Below are 22,369 nucleotides of genomic sequence, written 5' to 3'. Positions count from 1 at the left end.
ACAAACTATGGAAGATTAGATCCTCAATGAGAAAACTACTTCCGTAGTGATGCCCCAGGGGCTGGATTTCAGGGTTAACAATGCATTCCATTCCCCAAGGCCTTTTACAGAGACCTCTCTGCTTTCAATCATTTAAAGATTAGCACTCAGCTGGCACCTTGAACTTAAAGGGATTCTTTGAGTACCTTTGAAGAAGCAAAATGGCCAGGAGTCTGGAAACCTATACCCTTTGTCACAAGGTCAACTGTCAGAGAGGTGACTTGTCTGTCAGCTGAAACACCCGGTGTAACTACCCACTGGACTGTTGGTACTGTCTGAATAGAAGGAAAGTAGCAAACCTACATGCTTCCTACATGTAGAAAGAACACATTAAAAACAGAATGCTTGGGGCTGGGGAGATGACTCAGTGGTTAAGAGCACAGGCTGCTGTTTTTCCAGTGGAGCTGGGTTCGATTCCCAGCACCCACACGGCAGCTCACAGCTGTCTGTAACTCCAGTTCCAGAGCTTCTGACACTCTCATACAGACATACATGCAGGCAAAGTACCAAAGACCATAAAACAAACATAAATTTTTAAAAAATGGAGTGTTCATCACTGACAGTAGAAATTTGATGAGCACAAACAAGGTATTCTGTGACCCAGACTTTAGGACACAGACTTTTCTGGAAGGTCCGCAGATGCATCCACAAAGCCGAGCAAAGAGCGGGTCAGATATGGGCCTTCGTCTCCTCAGAGTTATTCTTCCCACAATGTTTGTTTGTTTGTTTGTTTTAAACAAGGAAGTGACCTGGATATGCGAGGACTCTCTGGAGTCCACATGCTTGCCTCAGTAGGCTGGCAGAGGAGAACATCCATGTTTTGTCTTCACGAGTGTCTATAGGTGAAGAAGGAGAAATGATCGTGCTTTATGTGGCTTTTGCGTGTGTGTTCACAGGCAGAGGCAGAAGATGGCTTACTGCTCTACTGTGGGGAGAGTGAACATGGGAGAGGAGACTTCATGTCCCTGGCTCTCATCCGACGCTCCCTCCACTTCAGGTAACTCTTGCCCTAAGTCCTATAGATTTTAAAATTCTATCATGCACTTTGTGCACACTACAGTACTCACAACTGGATTTTAGTCACTAAAGAAAGTATGCGCAAGAGAGGAGCTGAGACCAGTTTCTCCAGTACTGGAGAGCTGTGATGGCAGGGTAACCTTTGAGGTTTGCACTTTAGAACCTTGGCTCATTTATTCATTCTGACACCAGTTAGGTACGAAGCACCCACTGTGGGGTCATGGTAGTGTGGTGAAGGCCAAGTCCCGTCCTTCCAGAAACTCAAGAAGGTGGGATCTTCTCAGGGCCTTTTTGCAACACGATGGCTGACAGCTATGGAGGGTAGGGAGGAACCACAGGCTCCTAAGGACTGACAGAAGTCCAAATGTTGTTATGACTTCCCTGGGATTGGGCTGAAGCCTTAGGCTTGCCCTCCATACCCTGGTCATTTTCCCCCCAGAAACTTCAGAAGCTGCTTTTAGTTAATTTTTTATTTTGCATGAGGCAGAGTTAGGGCACATAAAGTCTGTCTGTGAATGATTGACAGATGTCAGCCTTGACATGGTGTCCTAGGTAGTCTCCTGATAGCATCATTTCCTTGCTGGCTGACCTTTGGCAGATGATGTGAGCTATGGGAGTTGCCTATTCTCAAAGCACTATGCTAGGGATTACACAAGCTGTCTTATGTGCTTAGTACAATGCCTTCCCCAGGGCAAGCAGTAAATTTATACCAACCCTAATGGTTTATTTCATTTATTTAAGTACTAGTTCTCTGGCTAGAAGTTCTAGCCAAATGGTAAGGTCCCAAGAAAATAAAACCCTGTATCAAAAGATACAATGGAGAACAATTGAGGAAGATACTAGTGTCAACTTCTGGCCTATACACAGACACACAGGCACACACACACACACACAAACACACACACACACACACACACACACACACACACACACACACACACACACACACACCAGCCAAACCAAAGAAAGGAGACATTGTCCTAAAGGGATAATATGGAGTCTGAAAACACGAACTGGTTCATTCTAGAATTTTTCCTTCCCATTTCATTTCTCCACAGGTTTAATTGTGGAACTGGGATGGCCATCATCATAAGTGAGACCAAAATCAAGCTTGGGGCCTGGCACTCGGTGACACTGTATAGAGATGGGCTGAACGGGCTGCTGCAGTTGAACAATGGCACCCCAGTAACAGGCCAGTCCCAGGTGAGTGTGACCCACTCATCCCATCTGGTCCTCGAGAGGAGACTGCTACAAAGAGCAAAGCTCTGAACAATTCTCAGAGGCTGAGTTTTCATAGGGCACACAGGAGAGCTCCGGTGGGGTCCCCTCAGCTTTGCCTGCCTGAGCTTTCAAACCCCTTTCATACATACCTACCGGAGGGATGGGTGTGCAGATCAGCACACACCAGGTACGCAGGCAGGAGTTATCCTTGCACATTAAGTCAGAGGTCAAGAAATGCCCACATGGGAAGCAAAGGACCCATCATTAGCATCAGATACAAAGGTAGGCACTAGTGTTATGATCTGTGGCTCTAGCAAACAACCTAGAAAGAACTGGTCTGTGTAGTTCCGCATATAAGAATAAGCCATTTATCCTTATTGGAATGCTTCATTGTAGAAAGAGTAAGTTAGTTATCTCTTGGGTCACTCTGGAGGCCACTGAGGTACTCACACATCTTTTGTGCTCATAGTAATTTAAAGATTATCTTTAAAACAGTTTGGATTAGCATCTGGCAGGGAGCCAAGCCTAGAGTCCCAATCTGCAAGGTCTCTATATTCTCCAAAGGAACAGGCAGCACCGGCACCTTTGAGCCTGCATCTATGCATCCTCTCCACTGCCAGGTCCTCGCTGTGTTACTAACAAGGCACAATGTAATAAAGGTGCATGCCAGAAAGTCTTACTGATTTGCATCCAACCCTAGTGAATTACAGTACCCAGAGATTGCTTATACTCATCGCGAAAGAGGAAACAAGGCACAGTGCACGATTCTAGTACAATAGTAAGAAATGGTCGAATGAAGTTTGATAAGAATAGAGAAACTCCAGTCTAGTCTAAAATACTACCATGAGAGACAGGGTGGTTGAAAGCAAGAGGGCTTAATAGAGATTGACAAACGGGGTCAAAAGGTAGCCTCGATAAACTAAAGGAACGTAAGTCTGCATAAGTGGACTGGGGGAAGCAGTGATCTTCTGTTTCAGTGATTCTCAAGTACTATAACCTTCAGGAGGAATGTGAGGACATTTCAAGAGATAAGAGTAAATTCCAGAGGCTGCCATCCAAGTTAGGATGACCTGAAATGCCATCAGTGAGGGATTGACTCAATGGAGCTGTCAAGAGGATGACAAAAAGCATAGGTCAAAGAAAAAGGCTTGGGAAGGAAGGCTGACCCTTCTGGGAGAGCTCTGGGATATCTACTAGGGGTAAGAGACTGTCTCAGCAATGGGTCCCTGTCCCAGAGGTAGGTATATTATGTAAGATATATATATATATATATATATATATATATATATATATATATATATATATATATATATAAGCTGTATGTAAGCCACTGAGAGAGCTGTGTATAGAATCCAGTAACTAGTGGGAACCCTCATTATATGAGTTTTTATATTTTCCCAATCCCAGCATTCAATGACTTTATTGAATAGAAACATTAACTGCAAAGCAGCATATGATTTTTGAGGCTGGTCAGGATGAAGTTTGCCTCTGTAATACTGGGACTTTGCGAGTACAGCAAGTGTGAGCAGGCCATCGTCTGGGGACTGTTTAATAACTGTCAAGAGACCGAAAATTCTATTTTAAGCTGGTTCCCCAGAAACAGGCTCAAGGTGAGGTCCTGGGCATAGGATGTTTTTAGAAAGTACTCCCTGGGGAGACCAGTATTGGAGAGGAGAAGTTGGGTGGGGCAGAAGAAGGTGTCAGCAAGACTGAGAATCCGGCACAATTTTTCCTAGTGTGGATTCCATCGAGCCCCCTGAGAGCTAGGGAGTAACATTATGCCTCAAGCCATGCCAAAACGTAAAGGCTGCCAGGGGGAACCCAGGGCACTCAGATGCATGGGTAGTCAAAGCGACTCCAGAGAAGCAAAAGCCAAAGTCAGCAAACTCTCCCTCTTCACACATTTATGCCCTAGGAAAGAAGTGTTGAGCTTTAGGCTCTGTGCTGTGTGGCCCTGGATGGGAAACAGAACCAGAAGGGAACAGTGAGGACGAGATGGGAATTGAGAATCTGGACAGAGCAGGCCAAGACAGCATTTGATTCATGTGTTGGAAGCGACTTAAGAACCATTAAACCCTCCAAGTAACTCAGGGGTTCAGCCTCCTACTTACAAATCTTCTTACCTGATCATTGGAAAAGATCGGACAGTGGTTAGATTCCCACGAGCTGGAAGCAACCCCTTTAAGGGCTCACACAGATGATAGCCAGGGGCTGGGGTTGTGCCTTCCCCCAGCTCTCACGGTTATCACTTACTCTAGATGAATGAGAAACCCATGTACTAAAACCAGGACAACCAATGCTATCTTAACGCTCTTAGCTTCACATTCAGCTCTGTATTTTCTGACCTCCACATTTATACTTCAGACTATTGGTTTGGCCCTGGTTTAGAAGCTTCCTGACTAAACACTTAAAATTAAAATTAAAAAAAAAAGGACTCATATAATTACACAGATGAGCCAATTTTAAGATATTTTGTAATGCAACTTGTTGGATATTTCCTAAGAACAGTTCCCCTTACAGTGTTTAGTGTGATAGTGGCTGGGGCTGGGAACTGTGAAAGGGCCAATGTTTAGGCCAACGGTCACTCACACATGTCAACCATCGGATGCACAGAATAGCCCCTGTGACCCATCCAAGGTACACACTCGATTGGTGTGAAGATTGGACAGAGCACTGCTGGTTTTGGATGCCAGCTTGCTTCAGAGCCTGCTAGATTGGCTTGGATGTGACCGACTTCCTTCCTTCCTTCCTTCCTTCCTTCCTTCCTTCCTTCCTTCCTTCCTTCCTTCTTTCTTTCCTTCCCAGCCATTCCCAAACCACTGCTTCTGGAAACTCAGTCCTCTAAGGAGTCAGTGAGTTGACTCTGGTAGTCAATGACTGTGGATTTTATTACCTAGCAGGGCCATGTCTTAAAGACAAATCCAGATAAAGGAATCCCTAAGGCTTTAACCTACATCTTAGCCACACTCCACCTCACAATCTGTTGTGTTTTGATGTTATATTTTACTTCCTATTTTTAAAATGAGATAAAGTTTTCCTTTTTTCTTAAAGGGTCAGTACAGTAAAATTACCTTCCGGACACCTCTGTACCTTGGTGGTGCTCCCAGTGCTTACTGGCTGGTCAGAGCGACGGGGACAAATCGTGGCTTCCAAGGCTGTGTGCAGTCACTTGCTGTTAACGGGAAGAAGATTGACATGAGGCCCTGGCCACTGGGGAAAGCCCTCAACGGAGCTGATGTTGGTGAGTGCCCTCGGGCTAGACTGGACCTGGAGGGGGCGTTCTTTTCTGGTCTGGGTGAGCAGTAGGGCAACTGGTTCACACAGGGGTTCAGGAGTGATAACCCCAAGTCTGTACGCTCTATGGTCGCATCCATCTTGAGGCCAAACGTGTTGTGATTTGCCACCATCCTAGTCTAAGCTCACTGGACAGAGCAGTGTGCACCTTGACCTTTCCTTCTGATCATCCGCGTCTGTGTGCATGGGTGTATGAGCACTGCTTGTGTGCCTGGTGCCCACTGAAGTCAAAGCTGGGCACAGATCCTCTGGAAATGGAGTGACAGGCAGTTTTGAGCTGCAGTGTGAATGCAGGTAGTGGAACCTGGGCTCCGTGCAAGAGCAGCAAGTGCTCTTAGACACTAAGCCATCTTTCTCGTCCCAGAAAAAAAAAATCCACTTGACCATAGTGTCCCATACTTCCTTTTATCCTAATTTTAGAAGGAAGAAAATGTTACTACAGCCACCATCTGGGTGAGTGATCGGGGCTTGCAGAGGAAGGTCACTTCTCCTGACTGACAGCAGAGTTGGGATTGTTTCACAGAATAAGATCAGAAACAAGGTTTCTGTTCAACTTCAGAAAGCAGCAGGATGGGCTGTTTCCTTCGGGGACTGCCTGTAGTTGAAAGAGCTGAGTTTAAGGTCCAGGGATTGGTTTCTCCTAGGCCTTTCTCCTTGGCTTATAAATTATGACAGCCTTCTCATTTCCTCCACACATGGTCAGTCTTTCCTGTGTGTGCAGACCCACTGTCTCTCAGGTGTCCAGATTTCTCTCCTAAGGACATTAGATAAACCAGATTAAGGTGCCCCCCTCTTATGATCTCATGTAATATTAGAGGTCTTATTTTCAAACTCAGCCCTTTTGAGAGTTAGGCCTTCACTCTGTGAGCTGGCTGCTCCCCAGCCCCCACCTCCAGCCTCCAGAATAAACCCCCTCCATCTTTCTGATTCTTCACAATCTCTGTCTCTACTACTGTTGCCCCTCTGATCCCCCACTCACCTTCCTCATGGGATCTCTCTCTCTCTCTCTCTCTCTCTCTCTCTCTCTCTCTCTCTCTCTCTCTCTCTCTCTCATCTCTCTCTGTCCCTCATCAGGGACCTTAATGACATTAATTGAGCAGTCCCACAGGAGCCTTCAGGGAAGTACCCACCTGCCAAAGATGGTGACGCAGTCAGTGAAGGGGGGCTGTCCGTCTCTGGACAGTTAGCTACCAAATCAGGCAGTGGTGGCAAAGCACCGCAAACAGCAGAGCTGGACTTTATATCCCAAGCAGGCGCATGCCCCCTTTCCCCTCCTCCCTGGAAAAGGTGTTTGCACTCACCCAGCATTTCCGAAAAGACTGTGATAAGACAGGCAGAAGAAAGGGAGCCAGAGCAAGCCAATGTGTTCCCATGTCAGATGATGTGTACCACAGTGCCAAAATAGTTCTTCCAGAAATCCCTGCTTGTTTAATTAAAAGACACACACATACAAGCACACAAATGCATGTGCCTGTGAGCATGCATGCACACACACACACACTCTGAAACACACACTGTAACATGCATACGTACTCTCTCACATACATAAATTCATACACACAGTATACATACACATATGCTCTCTCACACACAAACACACCTATTCTCTGTAACACACAAACACAAACGTGCTCTCCATCACACACTCTCTCTGCCACACACAAACTCTCTCACACTTATATATGTATATACATATACACTCTTTCACACATATATATTCATATGCACATATACTCTGTCACACACATATATACTCTCACACATACAAGCACTCTTTCACACATTTGCACATGCACAAACACAAATGTGCTCTGTCACACACACACTCTCTTACAAACACACACACTCACACACTCACACACACACATTCCCCACACAAACACATACTCACACATACTGTATGTCACACACATTTTCACACACACGCTCGCTAACACACACTCTGTCATACACACTCTCTCACACTTACACATACTCATATACACAGTCTCACATATATGCATCCACACTCATCCATACTCTCTCACATATGTGTGTGTTTGTGTGTACACACATACAAACATGTTCATACTCATAAGCACACATACACACAGACTCACATACCTATATACTTACACACATATACTCTCTATCTGTGTCCCTTTCTGTCCCTGTCTGTTTCCTCTGTCTCTGTCTCTGTCTCTATCTATCTCTTACACACACACACACACACACACACACACACACACTCACATCTCACATGTTGGAACATGAAGATGAGCTTGAAGCACTTTTCTCTATGAGGTGTCTCTGTCCTTCTTAAAATTAACTGTGAAGAAGAAACGGGGTTCCAGAGCATTTGCCAAGGCACCATGACACCCCTCTTCCTGTCGCCGAGAAGAGAGCTCAGCAAGAGTTCTGCTATTTCCATGCTTGCCTGAGTGGCTGAGCTTTGAACCAGTAAGTCAGCAGCACTTAAGCTAATTGGGGTCACATAATCAGGTTGCTTTTAACATAAACAGACTGGTGTGTGTATGTGTGTGCACGAGAGGTGGGGGGTGGGGTATGCTATCCATCCTGCATTTAGGAACAGTGGAAGTAGATTAAAAGCAGGAACAATTTCATCATCCCCCTCAGTGGTTATAAGATGTCCACCATCGTTTGGAAAAATCTTTAGCTCTTCCAGAGATAAAGCCAACAAAAGAAGAAGCAGGTTCCCCCATTCTGGGAGCTGGCCCATCCTGCATGGGTGGACAGTAGGAATGGGGAGGGACTACATGATGCTGGGGTCAGCTATATATCTCCGGGTGGGCACCTGTGACCTGGCTCTGTGCCCTCTGTTTAGGGGAGTGCAGCAGTGGGATCTGTGATGAAGCCTCCTGCATCAACGGGGGCACCTGCGCAGCCATCAAGGCCGACTCCTACATCTGCCTCTGTCCCCTTGGGTTCAGAGGTCGACACTGTGAAGATGGTGAGATGGTGGCCCGGGCTGTGTATTGATGCATGTGGACATAACTCTCCATCAGTTCCCGTTTAGCAACGTCCTGTATTTCCCTCAGGGATGTGGGCTGCATTGCCGGGAGGGGTGGGAGAGTACCAGAAGACCAAAGTTCTAAACTAACCACAGATACACTCCTTCTAATATACCAACCATGGGCCGGTGCCTCTGGCCTCCTGTAGTATTTAGAGGCCTGCACTCGTAGGGTTTTTACAGGATTGGCTCAAGTGCACTAAAAGCTCGTGTTCTTTCTAACGCCTGAGCGTCTCCAAGAAAATACTGGGAACAAGTACACACAAATCAATAACATGATAAGACAAATCTGCTCTGATTTTTATCTCTGCTCTGACCTGATGGCTTATCCTACCTTTTTATGCTGTATTATGCAAATATACACATGTATACATATGTATACATATATATTTATACATATGTATGTAATGTACAGTCACATGCAATGTGTACATATGAACATTCAGGAATAAAAACTGAAAGTTTTAAAGATTTAGGAGGGGAAAATACAAAGGCTTGAACCTGCTTTAATTTTTGCAAAATTCGAAAATTAGAAGCAAAAGAGTATAAAATTTAGAACCATGATTATAAAAGAAATCAATTTTATCTATAAATGATTCAGGTTTGAAACTAAGATGCTACAGGGGAAAATAATTTCAATATCTCCTCAAATCTCATGTCAGTGGAAGAGTGTGCCTGAGCCAGGGCTGGCTGGGGACATCTTGGTTTTGTAGAACCTCACATAGGAGAGGGTTTGACTCCTGTTCCCATGCTACATCACCTCAGGTCAATAGTGTTAGAGGTTATTCTGCTCCATAAAGTCACATAGAGAGCAAGGCGTCCACCCGGTGAGCCCCCTCTGAGTCTTTTATCTAGCCATCATGTCAGAAGAGAGAGCACCAGGGAAGGAAGGAACTTTTAGGGGCCAGACATGAGGTACCATATAATAATCCACCCACACTGCACTGACAGAACTCAGCCATACCCCTCAGTACCCACAGAACAACTAGGAGATGTAGGTTAAGTCCCCACCCAGGAGGAAAAACAGCCCAGCTTCATGTAGGCCGCTTGCTGGTCTCAGGCACCCAGGGATCTCTAACCCTCTGCTTATCCCTTCAGCATTTACCCTGACCATTCCTCAGTTCAGAGAGTCGCTGAGGTCCTACGCTGCCACGCCCTGGCCCCTGGAGCCTCAGCACTATCTTTCTTTCACCGAGTTTGAGATCACATTTCGGCCAGACTCCGGGGATGGGGTCCTTTTGTACAGCTACGACACAAGCAGCAAGGACTTCCTGTCCATTATTATGGCTGCAGGCCATGTGGAATTCCGCTTCGACTGTGGTTCTGGGACCGGAGTTCTCAGGTGAGGGTCTGGGCCTTGTGCAACTTCCTCCCCTCCAAAACCACAGCCACCACTATGACCACTAAATGGCCGCCCACCATCCTCTTCCTGTTTTCTCTTTGCCAGTGCCTGTGGAAGCCTGTGCTGCTCCTGAACTATGCCAGACCACCTCTCTCTCTCTCTCTCTCTCTCTCTCTCTCTCTCTCTCTCTCTCTCTCTCTCTCCCCTTTCACCCTTCCTCTCTCTACCCCACCCTCCTTCCTTCCTTTCCCCAAATACTTATCAAACAGGTATTAATTCCCAGCTTCTGTTTATGGAAAATGACGTCGCTTCCTATGGGGGCCACTATAACCCATCCCACCGTACACAGTGAAGCCTAGGTTGGGCACATTTCCTTCATGCTTTTTTAATGATCTACTATATCCGGTTAGTGTTTGTGGGTAGGAGACCATCCACTATAGCGCAGAAATCCTACCAGTGCCCACGTCCTACAAAGAGTGGTTCTCCCCACTCCAGCAACTACCAACTGGCAACCGCTCCTTGGTGAGGCTGGGGACCTAGGTATCATCCTCCATCTCTATGTCAGAACTTTGCCTGGCTTGGTCGTATGCAGGCAACTACAGCTGCTGGGAGTTCGCATTTCCCATAGCTACATAAGATCCAGAAGACAGCACACTACAGCACTCCTCCCTACCCTCTGGCACTTACAGCCTGTCTGTTTCCTCTTTGCTGATCCCGAGCCTGGGTGGCAGGGGTGGATGGGTGAGGGTTGGGAACCACTCTGACTGCATGTGCATCTTTCCCTTTACTACTGCATCCTGCAAAAGGAAGTACTCAGACCAGCACACGTGGTTAGGTGTCAGTTTGACAGCATGGCCTCTCACTGTGCTCAGGGGCCCTAGTCTAATGCAGTGGTCAGTGCTGCTGTGCGTATCCAGTGCTTCTTTTCAAAGAGCCCGGATATTCCGCTTCCGCCCCAGCATGGGCTGTGAGTCCGTTATTTCTAAGGAAACTGTGGCAGTAGCTTGGCTATTCGAATTGCTAACCTGTCATTTTTGGAAGGCGTGTGTGGGGGATGGAGATGCTAAACTGCTGACTGTTTTCATAGCTGATGGGAAATGCTGTCTCTATTAAATGTCCACTGTTTGTCAAAGGATTTTTTTTTCTTTTTCTTTTTTGTCCTTGTGGCTGAGTTTCTAAACCAGTTGACACCTCCCACCCCAGGGAAGGGATGGGACATTTTTTTTCCCCTCAAGTTATGTAAAACATCTTATATCTCAAGACAACTTTTGTGGGTATTTAATTGATTCAATTTACATATGATTATGCAAAACAGCCCAAGCATTTTGCTCAGAACTATATGTCGAGTTTAGAGAGGGAGACACCGTGATAATCACCTTGTACTTTGAGTCACCTTTTCAAGGTAAAGGGTGACCTCAAGATCTGGAAGCACAAGCACGCCTCGGAACACTCGCCTCTCTGCAGATGCAGACCCCACTTTGGGGGTCAGTGGCAGCCAGATCCTACGTTCTGAGTATTTCTATTTCATAAGTTTATGCCAATTATCAACCAGAACTATTTTAGGTTGTTTTTGTTTTGTCTTGTTTTATTATTATAGTATAAGGTATCCTTTTCCTACCTGCTGGGGAAGGTGACCAGAGAAAGAATCCTTGGATCCTGAGTGAAAATAAGACAAGAGTTACCAGAGATTAAAGCACCATCGGCCTTCCATTCCCACATCTGTCTTCTGCAGCCTGGCAACAGAGATCTCTGTTAGCATTTCACATGCCTCTTGGGAAGTTATTTATTTTGAAAACTGTTTCAAAGAAATTCCCACTTAATTAAGAAAACTAGGGGAAAGCCTGAACCATAGGAAACTGTGGACTTGGCCAAGTCATTTTAATTTTAGGAAAAGGGTATTGTGGTCGAAATGATTATGGCTTGACTCAAACATCAAGACGATTGGAATGAGCTCTCAATGGCTGTGATCGATACACTGTGCAAAAGAAGGTATTGGATTGACAGCCAGAGACCTCTGCAGGACAGAAACATGACTAGTATGCTGTTAGTCATTATGGAAATAGACCACTTAAAAAGGCCTGCTTGTTTCTTTATTGCATATTGATTTAGCCAAGGTGATTAAATTCTAATTGCTAAGGACAAATTACAAAAGCATTTGCCTGAGCAGAGGAATCAAATTAGGGGGTGCTGACCCTTTAATAATCACACCATTGGCATTCTTCATAGTTTTCTAAAGATGATACAGAACCAAAAAGTAATTGGGAGGTTCAGTGAAGGCCAGGAGCTAGACGTTGTTAGAAATAGAAATACGATAATTATGTTATTTCTGCACACCTCACTCCAAAAAGTAATGCTCAAAACTCCTGCAAGTCACATTTAACCATCGAGTGCCCCCACCTTGACTTAGTAACTGAGTTTTAAGGTCATTTTAATCCTTCTGAAATCACCAGTAAACACCAGTCTGCTTCTCCTTGTCTGGATTCTTTGCATGTTACTCTAACAGACAGACTATCAGAAACGTGAAGAATCTATGAAGAGCAGAAACTTATGTCTCACATTTATGGAGCCTATGAAGTTCAAAGTCAAGTAACCCACATTGTGACAGGGGCCTTCTCTTGTCTCCCCAAGAGGGAAGCTAGATAAGTGTGAGAGCACATTAGCATGACCATGCAGGAAGGGACTGAAATCTAGACTCATAACAAACACCCAACCCAGGTGATCATGATGTTCATCCACCCATGAAGCAAAGAGCACACTACCTAATTAGTCACCTCTCAAAGGTCCCAACTCTCAGTGTCACATTGGGCATTAAAAGTTTTTAAATACATGAACGATCTTTAGAGGCACTTCCAAACCTGAGCCTTTCCAATATTCTAATATGAAAATTTTCAAAATGAGACAGATATTGCATATCTGTAATCTTAGCACTCAAGAGACAGAGGCAGGCATAACTCTGAGTTGGAGGCCAGCCTGGTCTACACAGCCAGATTCCAAGCCAGTCAGATTTCTGTTGTGATACCTTGTTTCAAAAACCAAACAGGGGAGTGGGGGAGCTGGCAAGATGGGTCATCTGGGTGCTTGCTGTGATAAAACACCACAACCAAACACAACTTGGGGAGGTAAAGGTTTATCTGGCTTACTCTTCTGCATCGCAGCCATTCATTGAGGGAGGTCAGATAGTTTACTCCATCTCCACTAGGACTAGGACTCCTAAAAGTGTAAGCCAAGATAAGCCCCCCATCCATTTAGCTGCTCTGTGTTGGGTATTTGAGGATAGCAACTTGAAAGGTAACTCAAGCAGGAGTTATTATACTATAACTCCTGTATTAGAACTATATATCAAGTTTAGCAAAGAAGACACCATGGTAATCACCTTGCACTTTGAATCACCCCTTCAAGGGAAAAGGTGACCTGACTGACACAGGATGCCTCACACTGCTTCTTCAGGTGCCTAAGGTTGGCATCAACTTCATCATAGCCACACTGATGAAATGGTGGTGCATACCTATGACATGCTGACTCATGCTAAGAGTCTCCAGAGAACCAAAACCATTGGGGATTTAGACAGAGATGGAGAAAAATATTTGCCTGGTGAGACTATCTCACATGACCATGGGACTGAGGCATCCTGCAGTTTTCTACAGGGAAGCTGACCCCCCTCAAAAAGTCTATGGTGTAGTTCTGCCTAAACCTACAGGGGTGTCCATGGCACAAGTCTCCGTGTGAGTCCAAAGGGCCGAGAACCAGGACACTTGTGACATAAGGTCTGGCACATGTCTCAAGAGCTAGGAGTGATGCTACTGTCCAAGGGCAGGGTAAGATGGATGTCTGAACTCCGTTCACATGAAAAAGGTCTATGCTTTTCCTGTCTTTTCATTCTGTTTGAACTCACAAAATGCTGGGTAATGTCCATCTGCTTTGATGAAGGCTATCTTCTTCACTCTGTTTATCAATTCAAAGGTTTATCGCTCAGAAAAAAATCCTCATAGAGACACCCGAAATAATTCTGTACCAGTCAGCTGGATTTCTTCATCTAGTCAAGTGGATGTAGAATGTTAACACCACATCTTTCTTCGACAGGAGTGAGGATACCCTCACCCTAGGCCAATGGCATGACCTACGCGTGTCTCGCACAGCGAAGAATGGGATCTTACAGGTGGACAAGCAGAAGGTAGTAGAAGGAATGGCAGAGGTAAGAAGGACACACTTGTTCCTCCCAGTGGTTGGTGAGGGCCAGGCCATTGTTTTCTGCTGATGTTGATAGAAGAGTAGTGGGAAGTGGGAAGGCCAGATGTCTCAGTGGGCTAAGGTGCTTGCTTGTCCTTAAGGCTGATGACCCGAGTTTGATTTCCAGAATCTACGGAGTAGGAGAGGACTGGCTCCTGCAAGTTGTCCTCTGACCTCCAGACATGTGCTGTAGCACACCATGTATGTAAACACACACACACACACACACACACAAATAAACAAACAAATAAATAAATAGATGTTTTTTAAAGCAGTTTGTGTTGTATCTGAGTACACAGGTTCTAGTGCTGAGTTGACGTTCCAGTTCTCCACTAGACAATGATGTCTGTTCTGCCACTCTAAATGGGAATGACAGCAACTATATTGATCTCACAGGGCTTTTTATAAGCCTGGGTTATACTTCATTAATATTTAGTGTCTTATGAAGGGGTTTTACTGTTGTGAACAGACACCATGACCATGGCAAGTCTTATAATGACAGTATTTGATTGGGGCTGGCTCACAGGTTCAGAGGTTCAGTCCATTATTATTAAGGCGGGAGCATCGTAGCATCCAGGCAGGCCTGGTGCAGGAGGAGCTGAAAGTTCCATATCTTCATCTGCAGGCTACTAGTGGAAGACAGACTTCCGGGCAGCTGGGATGAGGGGTTTAAAGCCCATACACAGTGGCACACCTACTCCAACAAGACTATACCTCTAAAGAGTGCCACTCCCTGGGCCAAGCATATACAAATCATGACACTTAGTAACCAAGGCATGTTTAAGAACTTGCTTTCTGCTCTTTTTACCCTGCCCCTCATCAACCTTTGACCTCATCATTTATATGAGGTGACAGCTGAGATCATAGACTCAGCAGTGTAGGGATGACACGTTTGACAAGAACATGCTACAAAACCCGACTCCTGAGCTTCCAAATCCAGCTTCACCAGTGGCATAAGCTCAGGCTGGTCATCTGACTCCCAAGCTTGCGCTTTTCTCATCGCATCATTATCCTCAGATCAATGGAGACTGTCCTGCTGGTGACAGCACACATCTGAGAGTCACTGTGAGAATCAGGAGAATTGCATAGACAAATCACAGCAGTACCTAACACATAGTTGGCTCTGCCCTATTACAGATGCTAGGGCATTTGTCACTGCAATTGACTATTTCCAGGGTCACAATCCAAAGGAAAATAATTTAAAGAGAAGATGAGGACATGAAACTATAGGCTACCTTCCTCCTTGTCAGCAAGAGGGATGGTCCTTCAAAAGCCAGAATAAAATTGTTCTCACCCCATTCACTGGACACCTTGGAACTCAAAGTCAGAACTTGGACTCAAAGAAAACTCTTCCACTGACTCCATAGCCTTCTTCCTTTCCTCAAATAGTTTCTCTCAGCTCTGGAGTCAGAGATGCTGACTGGAGGGACAGATGCTTGGAAGTGTGTAATGATACACATTATTGGGCCACCTGAATTCCCAAAAGTCCCTGGGTTTCCTTCATGACCATGCATTGAAATAAGACCTATATAAGGCTATGGTTTATATAGCACTGGCAATGTGCTAGCCTAGGATAAACATGGACCAGGCCTTAGACTCCACCCCCAGTATGACAAACAGTAGAAGCTAGATCCCGTAGGTACTCTTAGAGATAAATGGTCATCTGAGATCATCTATTTCCTCTTCACTACCTCTGATGTGATCCCCAATCCATTCTTCTCTCTCTGACCAATGATCTTCCTAAAACACACAGCCCCCCCCAACCTCCACCCCCGGCTTCAGACTTGTTGACTTTTTGGATCAAACTCCTAACATGGCTTCTTAGGCTCTGCACTACCTGGTCCTCCCAACTGTCTGTTACTTATAAACCTCCAACCCCAACTTCTTCCAGTTCCACAGTTGACACCCTGCCTTGGTCAACTCTCCCAGTCCCTACAACCAGTGTGAGGTAAGAGACCTCCCTGTCCTCAGGCATACTCAAAGGAACCTGGACAGTTGTCACCTACACATGGATCTCCTACACATGTTCTCCACCAATATAAATCCAGAGGGGACAAAGATTGGGTCTTTCCTATTTGTTAATGTCTGTCTAGCATTAATACATTGCTTGAGCACAATAAGCTGGTGCCTAATCATGTTTGTTAAATGACTTAATAATGTGCCTCTTTATATTTATTTTATCACAAACATGGTATCTTTTAAAGTACCTATGTGTGTATCTGTGTATGTGTGACCATATATGCTTCTCTGTCTCTCTGTCTCTCTGTCTCTCTGTCTCTCTGTCTCTGTCTCTGTCTCTGTCTCTGTCTCTCTCTCTCTCTCTCTCTCTGTGTGTGTGTGTGTGTGTGTGTGTGTGTGCGCGCGCGCGCGCGCGCACGCATGGATCAGGGGTTCAGAAGAGGGTGATAGATCCCTCAGAGGCATTTGGGAAATTCTTGGCTTGTTGCATGGTTTCTGTGTCATGAACTCTGCTCCTCAGTGTTGTTCTCAAGCACTTTTAACCACTGAGTTCTTTCCAACTCCAAGAACACTATCTTGTGCTTCTTAAAGTGTGCGATGCCCAGCAATCTCAGCTTTTGGGACACTACTGCTGCTGTCTTATGATGGTTTCACATTTTGCTTATGGGTTTTATTGAGTGAGCTTAGACATTAATTGTAATACAAGTGTTGCTACACGTGGGATGCAAGAGAGGACAATGGCAGGTTCTCCAAGAACTGGGAGGATGAAAAAAACTTCCTTGCCCTTTACATGTATTTGATCACCAGTATCCCAACCCTATGCCTTCACTTAGTCCTTTGTCTTGGAGAAGCCCTATCTATGCCATTCCCAAACAGAACAGTAGGCACCTAGTGGAATGCTGAAAATGCATTCAGCTTTGGCCAAAGTGTAAATTCAGAGCTTCTCTGCCCTTAGAATAGGCTAGAGTGTCACCAACTGCTCTAGAATATCATTAATTTATAATGAAGAGTTAGTCCTCACTCATGCACATAGCCACCAATGGCTAGTTGCAACGTCTACTTACGAGCTAGACTGAAGGAAGATGAGAGAAGAAAGGATATAGAGACCCACTTCCGAGATCTGAAACCTTCTGTCCAGAAGCATTTGTTGCTTTTCTGTTCCATAATCTCATCTGAGCTCCACTGGTTGGAAGCAGTTTTCCCAAGTAGAGAAATGTCACTGCTCACCAATCGACAGTCATGGAGTTGGTACTCACATTGTGATGCTTCTGAGAGTTCGATATTATGCTCTATTTACACACAATAGAAATGGGTCTCAGGGGACTAGGAAACTTCCTGATATTCAAGGTCAGTGACCTACCAAGACAACATGACAGTTGAGCTAATGCGTGGCCAGGTTGCTGTGATGGCGCCCGGGGTTGTTGTCAGCATCTGTCTTGAAGTTGGTCTGTTACTTGCTTTTCTTTGTGCCTTGACAGGGAGGCTTCACCCAGATTAAGTGTAATACAGACATTTTTATTGGCGGAGTCCCAAATTACGATGATGTCAAGAAGAACTCGGGTATCCTCCATCCATTTAGTGGGAGCATCCAGAAGGTATACTTTCACTTCCTCGTGCTTGATATCTCTCGGACTGTACATAGCGTTAAGCATTATAATCAGTGTTTTCTTTTGTGCCTCAGGAAAAGGGTTTGGAAAAAAATGCCAAAATGCTTAGATGGTTTTATTTTTAATACTTACTGTCTAGTTTCCCAAACACCTGTTCCTGGATTTCTGTTCAGTATAAAGTGATTCTATGAAGTGACAGTGAATTTTTTTTTTCAGCAAGAGTTTTCCAAATTTTCTAGGGCTCTTGGGAGAGATAACTGACACCAAGATGCCACCTGTGTGGCCAGGGAAGGGACAAGTAGAGCAGGGGAGTGAGCTCCCTGTCTTAGGCTTCCTCTGAGTTACTGAGTCCTTTGCTCCACGTAAGAGTCAAGTGTTATTCCCACCCACTCAGGAGCAGTTGCTCCTCATCAATCACATAAGAGCTCTCGGATTACAGAAACTCGATCCAGAAAGCTGAAGATAAAAGAACTACTTGGCTAGTGGAAGGTGCTGACCCCACTCTCATGTTTCCTAGTCATTCTCTTGGGGATGCTCAAGATCCCCTGGGTCATGAACTTGTGCTCCTCGGCTATAGACATGCAGTCTGACTCAGAGCCTAGACTTGCAGGGCTGCCTACAGGGGAGAGAGTGAACTGGACCCTGGGTTAGCCTCATCTTGTTTCCCTTTAGGGATGGAGGGTGGTATGGGGACCAAGGTCGGACTCTTGACAAAGAATGAGAGTAGAGGATGAGGGAGAAGTGACACTGAAAGACGGTGCTATTGGAATTTGAAGACTGTCCCTGGGAAAGGCTGCTGGTGTGTATCTCCTTCATATCTCACTGCTAGTTCAGAAACAGTCCAGCGAGCGTTCGCTTGCTCTCACATGTCTTTTACAGCTAGTGCCATTGTCATCCCAGGTGAGATCATGGTTCCCCACAAGGGGCATGGGTCACATTTTCACATAGATCATAGGTTTGAGGTGTGAAAAAGCTCACCCACCATCCTCAAGCTTCACCTCTGGTTCACAGGGCCCCCAGCCCTTCTTTCCTGTCCTCTAGAAAAGCTGTCCTTCCCTTCCTGACTGAGGCACTGGCAGGAGACAAATGCAGGGCTTGTATTGCCGGAGCGCCTTCTGCTGGGCTTTGTATTTTTCACCTGCAGAATGAGAAGAGGGATATATGAGAAGGTTCTTTACTAGTGGCTTCTCTGATTCAGGATCTGGAGAGGTTTTCCCCCAACTTCACAGCGCTCTCCAAAGACGAGGTATATCTGTGGAAATGGAAGCAGATTCCCAGTAGAAATCACCTCTGCTAACCTCTTTTAACATCCCAGACAATAGGAGATTCCCCCAGCGTATTTCTTCTGTCAGTTGGAAAGCCAACAGCAGCTCAATGTACATGGTCATTCTTCATTCTAAGTCAAGGGCTAAAAATGTTGGAAAGAGGTAAGGCACCGAATAACGTTTCCCAGAAATATATTACTCTGCCTAGAGCCATTTGTCAGGGAAGACAGAGCAGGACTTATCACCCCAGGATGGATATGCATAGCAAAGAGGAAGCCTGAGCTTCCCGGTACTTCTGTAGAGGATGTGGAGAGAGAGGAAACTCAGTAATGTCAAAGAAGAAAGACAAGAGGAATGGGGGGTTGGGGGGAGGACTTGGTGAGGGCCAGGTGCTGGTTTAGGGAGTATCACAAAGTTTACTAGGAAAGTGACTTATGGGAATATGGGTGAGAGGGGTCACTTACAGAAGCAGAAATCACCTCCAAACAGTTATATCATCAAAGCCCACCCTAGCATGGATGACAGTTCATAAAAGCCAGAAACCTGGACCACAAAGAGCAGTCTACAGGTAGCTCAACAAGTCAGAGTTTCCTTTCCCAGTGTTTCCTTTCTTCTTTGACATAGTTCTCCTGATCTCTGCTTCTTCCGGGTTATTGGCCTATCTCTTCCAGGATGCTAGGCCTGGGCATCTTCCAAGCAGCTCCATAGGTCTGAGAGTCTGTTTTGTAGCTCAACTGCTCTGAGAATGTCTCTCAGCAGGCTTTATTGCTTATACACACTTGGGAGAAAGAGCCCTGGTGGTCAGTTTCAGGGACTTCTTGAAGCTATTTTGAGTTATTTGCTTCCAGTCTTAAGGAGTGTCCCAGCAGAGGTAATCGATCACAACAGGAGGCTCTCTTCTCCAGATATACCATAGTCAACTCTTCTAAAGGATCCATCTCCAGATTTCCGTTCTATGTTAACCACCCTCATTATCAGCAGCTCAGGTTTCTGAACTATAAGTTTGGTTTTTGAGTCTTGAATTTCTTTGTGTTTCTCTATCCAAAGATCATCCTAAATGACCGGACCATCCATGTGAGGCACGACTTTACATCTGGTGTGAATGTGGAGAACGCAGCGCACCCCTGTGTGGGGGCCCCCTGTGCCCATGGGGGCAGCTGTAGGCCCAGGAAGGAGGGTTATGAGTGTGACTGTCCCTTGGGCTTCGAAGGCCTGAACTGCCAGAAAGGTACATTTGGGGTCTTAGCTTTGCTTCTTGGAGGGCATGGAAGCCACAGACTGAATTATGGGGACTACTCTTTTTGTTTTGTTTTGTTTTTTTTTTTTTTGTTTTTCCCCCCACAGTACTTGGACTTGAACCCATAGCCTGACTCATATTCAGCAAACACTCTGTCACTGAATTGCATGCCCAGCCCTTTCTGTAATTTCTTATTTCGAAAGAACTTCTCACCAAGTTGCCCAGGCTAACCTTGAACTCATTTATAGCCCAGAAAGGCCTTGAATTTACAAACCTATTTCCTCAACATCACAAGAAACTAGGGTTACAGGCCTATTCCTTGAGATTTGGTAAGACCAGTGCTTTAAAAGGGAATATTGGTAATACAGGTACAGCTTTATGGGTCATTTTGATCAACAACTTAGTAACATGTATATGAGGTAGCCATTGTATCATATAAGGTACTAGAAAGGCTTAAAGAGAATTCAGTCAGAAAATATCTCTGTTAGAGTAGGTAAGCGGCCTCTCTAGTCCCTGCTCTGACCCCTTCCCTAAGAAACCTCTTGTAGGCTCTCTTCCAAAAGGTTAACCTGGACAGAGCAAAGACTTAAGACTTGATACACACGAGCTACTTCAAACACATCCTAACAAAGGAATCCCTTTGTTTATGTACTGATAAACATGTGGACTCCTTAAAGAGAAATGTTGCCCAAACACAGAAAAACAGGAACAAGGCTTTAATTCTCCAAACTAAGGTATGTGCACTGTGCTGAACCAGTCTGCCTCAGTTATGAAATGGAAGCTATACTCTATATACCATAGCCAGAGTATCTACGCAAGGACTGAGTATAAACTAAATGAGGGAGTGCATACAAGCATGTAGAAGGGGGTTTACTGGTCACTGCATTAACACTAGCCACTATTAGTACTGATGAGAGAAATAAGCTCCCCTAGTGGGTGCTGTGAACTTCCATCAGGCCCTGTCTGAAAGGTTGGGAGGGCCATAAACCACAGACTCTACTTCTCCCTTCCTATACCTACATAAAGGAAGCAGTAGCCACGGTCTTGGCATCTAGAAGTGGCCTGTCTGTACCTGTCCATATGTCCCAGGTAGGGCTCCATAGACCAAGACATTTCTACCATGGGAATGACCCACCTGCCTGCCCCAAAGTTAGTTTCTGACTAAAGCAAACATCTCTGAAAGAAAACAGGTCAATGAATCTGTGAAAGAACCCACATGTGCTTTCTTACGATTTTACTTGTCACAGATGCCTGATTTTAACCAAAGGAAGAAAAGTCTAAATTTTATAGGTAGACATTTTGTACATGGAGTGGCAGCGGCCATGGAAAATATAAAAGATGCCAAATGTGGTAATTAACAGCTCAGTAGTGTTGGTTACATTTACATGGTTCCTGGAGTTTGTCTAACAGAGCATGGCATTTTTTTTTCTAAGCAAAGAAGAGTTACTATTTATGAACCTTGGATTGTAACAGGCACATTGTTATGGCCCTATTAAAAGATGAATCTTGAAGGGATGTCTAGTTAAGGTTCAGGAGTAACCTGTGCCTTCAGAAACTTAAGTTTGGAGTCAGAGGAGATGGCTCAGTTGGTAAAGTATTTGCTGTAGAAGCACGAAGGCCTGAGTTCAACTCCTCAGCACCCATGTAAAAAGCCTGGTGTGACAGAATGTGCCTTAAAATTCCAGGGCTAGGAAGGTGGGGAAAGGGAAATACTGGGCTTGTAAGCCAGCTAGTATTGTGGAAATCAGTGAGCTCAGGACTCAAAAAGAGATCCTGTGCCAAAAAAAGATAGATAGATAGATACATAGATACATATAGATACATAGATACATAGATACATAGATACATAGATACATAGATACGTAGATGATACATAGATACATAGATGATACATAGATACATAGATACATAGATACATAGATACATAGATACATAGATACATAGATACATAGATACATAGATACATAGATACATAGATACATAGATACATAGATACATAGATACATAGATACATAGATACATAGATACATAGATACATAGATACATAGATACATAGAGCGAGAGATAGAAAGATAATAGTGATTGAAGAAGACTCCAAAAGTGAATGAATGACTAAAGAAAGAAACAAACAATGAAGAGTGACCTGATAAC

General features: G+C 44.9%; 1 protein-coding gene and 1 long non-coding RNA gene across 8 annotated transcripts in view; one reads left to right on the top strand and one right to left on the bottom strand.

The window, feature by feature from the left end:
- The window catches only part of Egflam (EGF-like, fibronectin type III and laminin G domains), a 174,077-nt gene that overhangs the window by 130,198 nt on the left and 21,510 nt on the right, over positions 1-22,369 (top strand). For all 3 annotated transcript variants that reach the window (XM_006232013.5, NM_001108938.2, XM_017590987.3), the window contains 8 exon segments: positions 936-1,036; positions 2,115-2,259; positions 5,329-5,518; positions 8,396-8,521; positions 9,680-9,923; positions 14,004-14,115; positions 17,588-17,704; positions 20,029-20,209. In XM_006232013.5, the coding sequence (XP_006232075.1) occupies positions 936-1,036; positions 2,115-2,259; positions 5,329-5,518; positions 8,396-8,521; positions 9,680-9,923; positions 14,004-14,115; positions 17,588-17,704; positions 20,029-20,209 (1,216 nt within the window).
- Positions 1-22,369, bottom strand: part of LOC108349957 (uncharacterized) — a 33,700-nt gene that overhangs the window by 3,141 nt on the left and 8,190 nt on the right. Inside the window, exons 1-3 of one of the 5 annotated variants that reach the window (XR_005500719.2) lie at positions 18,699-20,032; positions 11,542-11,579; positions 5,349-5,449 (exon numbers count right to left, since the gene is read on the bottom strand). This is a non-coding gene — a long non-coding RNA (uncharacterized LOC108349957). Of the gene's footprint in view, positions 1-5,348; positions 5,450-11,541; positions 11,580-18,698; positions 20,033-22,369 lie in introns of those variants that run through there. The other 4 variants (XR_005500718.2, XR_005500723.2, XR_005500724.2 and 1 more) reach the window with 4 other exon arrangements.

This window comes from Rattus norvegicus, chromosome 2 (assembly GCF_036323735.1).
Source record: "Rattus norvegicus strain BN/NHsdMcwi chromosome 2, GRCr8, whole genome shotgun sequence".
Taxonomy (NCBI): Eukaryota; Metazoa; Chordata; class Mammalia; order Rodentia; family Muridae; genus Rattus; species Rattus norvegicus.
Note: the sequence above shows the minus strand (reverse complement) of the source record. Positions and strands in the feature narration are given on the sequence as shown.